This window comes from Poecilia formosa, unplaced genomic scaffold, assembly GCF_000485575.1.
Source record: "Poecilia formosa unplaced genomic scaffold, Poecilia_formosa-5.1.2 Scaffold369, whole genome shotgun sequence".
Classification (NCBI taxonomy): Eukaryota; Metazoa; Chordata; class Actinopteri; order Cyprinodontiformes; family Poeciliidae; genus Poecilia; species Poecilia formosa.
The window spans coordinates 546,253-555,766 of record NW_006800308.1 but is presented as its reverse complement, the minus strand read 5'-3'; the positions used below and the strand labels follow the sequence as shown (position 1 = coordinate 555,766).

At 38.1% G+C, this 9,514-nt stretch overlaps 1 protein-coding gene across 1 annotated transcript; it reads right to left on the bottom strand.

Moving 5' to 3' along the window:
* Positions 1–6: 6 nt before the first annotated feature.
* Positions 7–8,063, bottom strand: LOC103153992 (bromodomain and WD repeat-containing protein 1; the record flags this gene model as incomplete). Its single annotated transcript, XM_007575122.2, has 9 exons — positions 7,522–8,063; positions 7,349–7,407; positions 7,202–7,231; positions 6,937–6,996; positions 5,101–5,251; positions 4,777–4,875; positions 3,635–3,795; positions 2,235–2,456; positions 7–80 (listed from the first exon to the last, which is right to left on the bottom strand). Coding segments are annotated over exons 1-9 (893 nt in total), but the record flags the coding sequence as incomplete, so codon positions are not given.
* Positions 8,064–9,514: the final 1,451 nt, after the last annotated feature.

Genomic DNA, 9,514 nt, shown 5'->3' with positions numbered 1-9,514 from the left:
TCCCACTGCCAGAAGCAGACAGTAGCATCCGTTCCAGTGGACAGCATATAACGTTTGGAGCCCTTGGCAAAAGGTGAAAACTAACAACAAAAGAAATGCGGGTCGGTACAGTGAATACTCAAGTTATTTTATGCAGAGAAACTTCCTCAATAATAGAGGGTTGAACATTAACGTCCCACTAAGCTCGGGTGGGAAAAAAAACCCCTGAAAAATCCAGACTCAGGTCATCAGAGATGAGCATAAAGTTCATTTCGCTTTCTGGAGTGCCTAAAAAGCAGTGAGTATCTCATTTCATAAAACTGGTAGACCTGACAATCACAGCACCCAACTCACTACAACACCTACCTTCAAAATTTGGCTAATAAACACAATCAAAAAGGCTTTTGGTTTACTTGTTAAATATGAGGATCGGGGCTTCTGCATTTGGTTAGGTTTTTACACCAGTAACTCCAGAGGAAGTGAAAGCTGAACGGAGCTGTTTTTCAAATAAAACAAGACCTCAACTGACCTGCTCAATCAAGAAACATGTTGCATGGTGAAAAGACTGTACTCTCTGACTAGCAGGGTATATTGGCATATTATATTGACAGACTTCAATCTATAGGAAGTCTGTCAACCTATTCAGTCATATGTGGGTGACATTTCATTACTGCATATAGTATGATTAAATAAAAGGTATTTCACAAATTACAGACAAAAATCAAATTCTAGATATGTTGTAGTCTTATGCAATCAAACAATACTTGAATGTCTTCAAATAACTTTTACACTTGCTATAACTGAACTGAGTTGTGGGGCTTTACTAAACAAAACATGGTTTGCAATGCTCTATAAAGTACTGTGGTGTTTGTTGTATTTCTACAAGACTTTTTTATTTTGTAAAGTGTGTTAGCACATTGATTGCTAACACAATTAATATGCAGAAAGCTGTAACTTATTTATCTGGTTGTAGTTCCCAGGAAAAAAATACCTCTAAAATATTTGGTTAATATCCGATTCATCTCACAAAGATTTGCTCTGACACTTTGGCAAAAGACATTACAGTAAGAAGCATGTGTCACAATTCATTTTCCTTTAACAGATGAAGAGCAACACTAAGGTAAGTCTTGGAATAAAAAAAAATGGACAGAAAATGACGTATTGACTACATTCCAATCTCTCTGCTTTGGCAGGATGACAGCAAGTTAAAATCTTTAACAATCTAATATAGCTATATCGCCCCCCCGACCCTGGTGAAAAAAGAAAAAAAAAAAAAAAAAAAACACTGCGTAGGCAGGTCAGCTGCAGCAGTGAAGCAAGAGAACAGTCAGAGTTGCAAATAAATACACCCGACCAATAAAAAGCAGGTTAGCACAAACATAACAAATGTCAACTTGTTGAAAACGCAATTCTTTACCCTGTCTGACTGAAGCATATGAAATGCCAATGTACGTGTTGGTGAAATGTGTGAACATTTTCCAACTTTTGCTTGTTGGAGAACCTGATCTAAAGAAACTTAACGTTCACCAGAAGATCGGCCAGTATGTAGCAACCGGGCTCCTTCTGATAAGAGAGAAAACAAGCAGCAACACAACAGCTGACAGAGACCAGACTGAGTGCAACAATAAAGGCATTCTGCCACGTCTTATGTAACCAGGAATAATCTAAACAAATATACGCCTTCAAACTGTATGAAGTTATATGAAATTTGTGTTAGATTTTTTTTTTATTTATGCTCTTTAAGTCTAAATCACACTGGTATCTTACAGCACAAACATTAAATCCTAAAAACATTTTTCCTTTTTAAAAATCATGTCTTAAGATGTCTGAGCTTTATTTCCTCGATACAAGCGGTTCCTTTTAGGACTCAGTTTTAGGACTCCACTTTAGCCTGAACAACCATTTAAACAGAAGTAGCTTTCACTGACTCACTGTAGTGCGCATTGTACTTAAAAAAAATGTTCTGACCCATTTTGCCTTCCTCTTCTTCAGCTTTCAAGTCTAACCCCGTTCTCTGATGGAACACAACCATAGCGCAATGTTCCAGGTGAGCCATCTCAAGAGAAAGGCTCACCTGTGAGAATAAACAGACCTAGCAGGAACAGTTTTAATACAGTCTCGAAAGCATTACAAATCATCAACTAGATATTAAAAATGCCTCGACATACCTAACCTGCCCTCCTCTTATCTTTACAACGGGAGAAAGTCCCAATTGATAAATAACAGGGTGTTTTTATTGCTGCCCATTTCTTTACCTGAAGGGAGGTAATGGATCCACTGTGTCCCTGCAGCACAGCCATAGGAGCACAGGTACGAAGGCACCACACACGGATGGTCTTGTCACAGCTTCCTGCAGCAATTAGTGTGTTTTCATAGTTGACAGCCAAGTCTGTGATTTCTGCAGAGTGTCCTCTCAATGTTGAGTGAAGCCTTCCATCGAGCGAAGACCAAATCTTCACCAAACAATCATCTGAGCCCTTAAAGACACAAGTTATTTTTGCTTCAGGACACGTGGTAAAACAGACATCAGGTAGAAAAGATTTTAGCAGCACACCACAACATGCATTAGGGATGTCCTGAGAAAGAACTATTTAAACGGTTGATATCGGAGTCCCAGATTAAACACGACTTCCAATACATGTACTGCAGTGCAAAATCCAGACACGTACTTCACAAAGAAATTGGTTTTCCTTCACAATTTTCATCTTTTTTTTTTGTAACCTTTACAGTCACCTTCGCAGTAAAAGAGGGAGTGTATTGGATGTTTCAGCTCTCTGCCATGTGAGTGTCTATTTTCAAATATCACTCGACATGGAAGACGAATCCTGTAGATGTAGAGCGGACACCCCATAAACAGAAGCAAGCCATGGCTTTCTGCTGTTATTACCTGTCACTTCGCTGCTCTTGCAAAGACATTTCCCCATTGTGGGACAATAAAGGATATTTCTAGTTCTATTAGCACTCGACCCAGCTGTCTGAAGGTTGATTTCCAACCTTGGCACCTTTGCTGCAGTTCCATCCCCAAATTCTCGTCTATCTCTCTCTTTGCCCTTTTTCTCTCCAAATAAATACCACTGGTCTCAAAAATAAATAAATAAATAAATAAATAAATAATCCCCCAACAATTTTCTGTTTGGGATAGAGCTGTACCGAGAGCAGCCAAAACAAAGTAAATTACATTTTATGAGCGTTTAAAGCAAAACCCTAACTTTTTAAAGCAGGAGAATTGCTGTTGCTGTACGTTTGTTCACACATGTTCAACTGGAACCGGAATAAAATGTTACAAGTAAAATTGGTCATATCAAAACATGCTTGGAAATGACAAAGCACCTCAAACTGATATGCATAAAAGCGTTGCCACAAGAGAGAGGAGAGCTCATTGAAAGATGCAGCGGTACATGTGGAGCCAGATACAATTAGAAACATAGGGAAATCCCACACAAACTCCAGTGGGTGTTTGCTTGAACAACTGGTAGACATAAAGAGGCAGAAGTGTATGGTATGTAGTTTTCATCTACATACCATTGGTATTTAATGCAGTACGAGATGGGGATTTATATCTGCCACCAACCTTTCTCCTGATTGGACATCCCTAATGTAGAAAACAGTCAGGCTGCCAATATTTTATCAGTTAGGACGAGTGCTTCCATCTTACTGTGAAGATCCTGAGACCGGTTCGATCAAATGCGATACAATACACTGCAGACAGATGTCCCAGGATCCGCCGATGCAGACGCATGTGCTCATATGTGCTGACAGGACAGATGGAGCTGAAACATTGCACTCCAGTCAGCTCCCTCCCTCGATGTACCTTCACTGTTAATAAAACACACCGGAGCACAGAGATAGAAATTGTAAGATTTGAAAAAGTGCTGACATTATGAGCCTCATTCAACATGTGTTGGTATGTTGAGTTATTAGATAAGCGAGAACCTCCACACAACTGATGGCCCACCACCTTAAGATGTGCACTGATTGCATAGACTGAAGATATCCCTAATGCAACAAACATCAGTGGCAGTAATTTCTGGTTTTACAACAGATTCTGAAAGTAGGCCATTGTGCCTCCAAACAATACAGCTCGTCAAACAAAATTCTGTTTCACCTACAAATTAAGATAGCATTGTTGTCAAGCTCAAATGTTTTTGTTACAAATTATTAAGCCATGGCTCAGGCCCCAAGTTCTTAACCAAACAACACACAGTGGGCCTGATGAATGTTACAGTAAGGTGTGCACAAACACCAAACAAACCGTTTTAGTTTATACTTATTCATATTTGCCTGGGAAAGAAAATAAAAAAAAATATCTGCATTAAAAAGTGTGGAGGGAGACACATTCTCAGAAGCCGTAAATAGTAACTTCATACGTGTAAAACACCCCAAATACCCTAGAGCCAAATATATGCATTACTTTTCTCATAGCAGGATAGGTTTCAGAGCTGAAGCACTGCTACAGGTGCGTCAAACAGGTTTAACAAGAATGCACAGAAAATAAGGCCCTCAATGCACAAAAGATTAGAAACTCTGTAACATCAGGGAATCTCGCCACTAAATTAAATGGAACAAATTTTATGTCAAAATTATGGCCCAACACTTCACCACGTGATAAAGGTGGCTTTATTGTGGCAGACAAACAGTGAGCTTAAAATAAAACAGCACTACAATGAAATCATCATCAAAATATTAAACTTCAAAGTACCACAAATAAAGGAAAGACAAAATCACAGCAGATGAACGGAACACCTCTCAGCAAATATGCTACTAGTTAGTTTCATTTGCCACACCACTGGGACTTACCCTGATGTGGAGGTTGCTTCTGGTTCAAAGGCCTCTCTGGTGGTCTGCCCCGATGAAGGGCTGCATATGATGAAACTTTGAGCTGCACACCGTCACAGTCTGAAAATCAGAAAGTTCATGATGTGCTTCTGCCGACTGCCAGATGAGTGAGTGGAACAGATGTCTCGGTATCACTCCTCACAAATGAACAAATGAAAAAACAACTGCTGAACAATCTCTGCTTGAACAAATGTTTTATGGAAACAAATTGAACTCCTCATGCGGTCTAAAGTAACAAAAACGCCGTCTCACATTCCTGAGCATAAAAATACACAAAGCCTGTACCTTTCGCAGTCCGAAGCATGGACTGCTTTCCAGACCCCAGGAGAGAGTGCACACCTGGGACACACGATGGGACCTCTTTATCGAGGAGTGGTCCAATTTGCTTACATATCTGTAGCAAATGGTCGGGTGCAACATGTCTGTTGGCAGCAACCTGTCAGGGCAAACACAACAAGAGCAGTGAAATTTCGCTATTCAGCTAGGAGCATATTTCCACAATTCTGTTGAATTTTAGTGTAAACTCTATAAGCAAGTCCCATACTTGTACCAAACGCTGTTTCACAATAGCTTATACATGGCGTACAGCTGCAAACTTGACTGACATAGGACCAGGTCCTCTTACCAGACCGTGTTGAGTTGGTTGAGGACTATCTGTATAACGTGTATAGTTTTAGTTTTCATAAAATTGAAAAATATTTGTTCGGCTCCTGTTTAGATCAACCTTTATTCACTATTGTCTGACATTACCGGCAGTAAATATTACCGGTGGGAACAGCTTACATAACTTTACCAGTCCAAAGCTATAGCTACACGTTTTTGAGAGTTGCAACAATAGTTCAAGCTTTGTTTTCCATAAAATCCAATTCTTATTTATAGTATCATAATAAATGTTATCCCAAGCCTCTTTACACAGGGTATCTACAAACAGCAGTTTTCACTTTTTTTGTTTGTTTGTTTTGTTTCAATAAAAAAAATAATAATAAATGCGATTTCTATGAAAATATTAAATTTATACAGTACAAATGCAACCAAAGAGACATATTACAAATAATTTATGTGTTTCAGGTCATTCTTAGTTATAATATAATGGACGAAAACTCAGTCTGTAATGCCAAGGGATTAAAAAAAAAAAAGTTATCTTATAGAACCTAGTCAATTGAGTCACTGATAAAACACCTTCAAACAAACTCTGGCACTTACTCAGTTTTGAGTTTGAACCTGGATTTATTAATCCCAAAGGGGAATTAAATAAAATCCTGATGAAATAGGCAATTTATTGTTAAATTATTGAAAAGCAAGGCAGTCTACATGCATTATTTATTTCAAGCTCCTTGTTAGCATTGCTTCCAAAGCCATTTCCTGCCAACATGTGCAGCACAGATGCATGGATTTTTGGAAAATAAACATAAGTGTGCCATGGGTCTATACAAATGTTTTCAACATTTTTTAACTACATTGTTTACCAATACTTTTAACGGATCTATAAGATTTTTTTATATCAAATATCTCAACATTGGAAACAAATAAACCTTAGTATTTTTAAATAAGACTATTGTCTGTTGTTAAATAATCAAAAAAATCATACCAAAAGCTTTCTCCAGTATTTTAGACGTTTAATTTGTGCCTGGAGACTGCATTATAACAAGTTAGGTGTCAGACAAAGTATTTTTTTTTCATGCACTTCTCACCCCTTGTTTCTCAAGGCGTGGTTTGTATGCAAATATTCTCTTTCTTTAAAGAACCAATCACAGCGCAGGTCACATGCAAAATAACGCAGAGACAAAGAAACTCGGCTTGTGATTGGCTGAGAAAGCAGTCTCAGCAAAGCGACAAGCCGAACAACCCACCCTAACTGCAATACGACAGCTGGTACAAAAAAACATTAAACTCCCATCCTAATGCGGGTTTTTGGTAGACCATTCAAAAGTTAACCATAAACAGTTAAGGTTTTCCGAACAAGTTAGGCTTTACAGTTCATTAAAAGTTAAAGATCTACATCAGCGGTTCAGATGGAAACCGAACAAAGACCGTAAACAAGCACAGAACGTGCAGCCCCCTCTGTCACAAGACAATAACAAGCATCGGCACTGAACTTGAAATCACAAAGTTAAATCTTACCACATCTTCGTATGTTCTAGGGTGTTCATTTCCCAGCCAGTCCAATCTTCCCGGTAAGAGCTGTCGAAAACAGTTTATCAAAGATGATTTACTTTAAAAATTGAAGCAGGTACACGCGTCTTAAAACCAGATGATGTCAAATAAGTGGGACGTAACGGGATATTAAAAAGTCCAAAGAGTTCACCAAGTTTATAAGCACAGTCAGCCTACAGCGAAGCAGCTAGTTAGCAGTTACCTAGCAAGCAGAGACAACCAAAATACAGACCTGATATTCTTCGAGTTCACTTGCTAGGACCTGGGGAGGAATTGAAATGCAATCCAGATTAGGGTGCCTGTATATTAACTATTATCAAGTGCTCGTCAACTATGTCGAAATACAACAAAGTGTGCCAGTGAAAGCACGCCAGCTCACCTCAGCCGCTCTCCGACACGGACCCGTTGTTAGGAAACGAGAAATCAAGTAATAGAGCTCTGAAACGGAACAGTGAGTACATTAATAGCCTGGAAATCAGTCCAAGAATCAATTAGCACGAGCGATATTGGTGTAAATCAAGCCATCAATTGGGGTTTACTTCTGCGGCTTACCCGACTCAAGGAGCGAAATGTTCCGACTTTTGGCCATGGAAACGGCCGTGATTTGGAGAGGTGGAGTGATCTTCAGACTAACTTTGTTGCTAAAGAAAAATCAGATATATTTATTTAATTTCGGTTACACGTCGCTGACCCCCTCCACGGTTGCTCCCGCTTTCTATTCAGCCTGTTTGCAGTCGCCATTGGAAGGATGAGGCCTCGGCGATACAACTTACTTCCGCCACGGCGGAGTAACACAGGAAAAAGGGGGCAGGGAGGGAGGAGCACTCCAGCAACAAAAGACACCACCGCGCGTTAGCTTGGTGGCTAGCCACAGTTATATTACATCATTGTAAAAATACAGAACTACATTGGACTAATTATTTTTATATTTTCAAAGGACAACACACATTTTAAAATTGATAAACACAGTGCTATTAATGTTACGCCCTCCCCCTTTTCTGATAGCAAGGTCGTGAGCTGTGCATGTGACGTCACCGATAACGGTTGCCAGCTCACTTCATCAAAATATACATTTCTTATGTCAAACCAGCGAACAAGTGTGAATACAATGTATTCTAAAAATAAATTAATAACTGCTACAAGCTTGTCGTTTTTAGCTTTAGCTTTGTATATTAAAAAAAATTCTCCTATTCATTTATTTTTGATAATTTTGATTACTGTGGCTTGCAGTTAAAAAAAATGCTCCTCCTAACGAAAAAACAAAACAAAAAAACCCCGTTAAAATAAAAAATGAAATTACTCATACATGCATAACACATCGTAATGTTTTCCAATTTATTTCTATTGATTTTAATCATTTTGGGGTGAGGTGAGCTGCAACTCACCTCACCCCAAATTAAAGTAAAACAGAAATTTGAAATTTTCCAGAACAGTCACTAACTAACACCAAGCCTCTATAGAGGACATGTCTGTTGCCAAACGAACTTGTCTGTTCACAGAATGAAAATGAGAAATGGAAAGTTGAGAGGAATGAAAAATAGAAAAAATGCCCCAGTGCAGCCTTGAAAAGTTTATAACATTCTGTGCTCTAAGGACAGCAGCTGAACTTAATGCTTCATATGGATATTTAGCCATTGACATGGGTGTAACTGTCAGATACTTTGTGCTAAGCCACAACTGAACAAAGAATATCAGCTGTATTTTTGTGGGTTAAAAAGAATAAGAACTGGAGCCTTTCCCAATGGTTCAAAGCCACTAAAAGTTGTATTTTCATTAGCTATAAGCAATATTCATCAAAGCAAAAGGACATCAATGCTTGAATAAAAAAAAAAAAAAGATTTTTATTTGACTTTGTGAAACAAGTAGAATTTTTCAATTATCTTTTTTTTGTTTGTTTTATCATATCACTGTGTAATATAATCTTGGTTGTTTGTCTTCTATTTGAACTCTTGAAATGAATTAAATTTCAAGATTAAATTAAGACACTTGTCGAGAATAGGCGCCATACAAAAAAAGTCAACTGACACAACGGACACACATGAAAGTAAGAAGGCTGATCTTTGCCTTGCATATTAAAACCTAATTTTGTAAAAAAAAAATAAATAAAAAAATTATCTGCACTAATAAAATTCAATGCAAACTAGTTCACCCATTTTAAAGTAATTTTGATCATTTAAGTAAAAGGTGCATAAATATTACTTTGTGGATTTTCTGGAACTCACACATACTTTTTGTTAAATGTGCCTTACGTTTTCCAGAGAAACCACAAACTTTCTTTAGTCAAGAGCTACTGACTTCATTCTGTTTGGATATTTGACCACTTTTCTAAGCAGAAATGATTAGAAATTTTAAGTAACGATCATTTCTTTCTTGGTTGTTACTCGAGTCCATGTTAACAAAACCCTAACGTCACTGTTGACAGTGACAATGGATTTTGTGACATCTTTCAGTTTTTGGCCAGTTTAACCAATATTAGTTAGGTTTTTTCCTGAGCAACCTACTTACTTCCTTTTTGCCACAGAGTAAGAATTTGGGTCAAATGGCT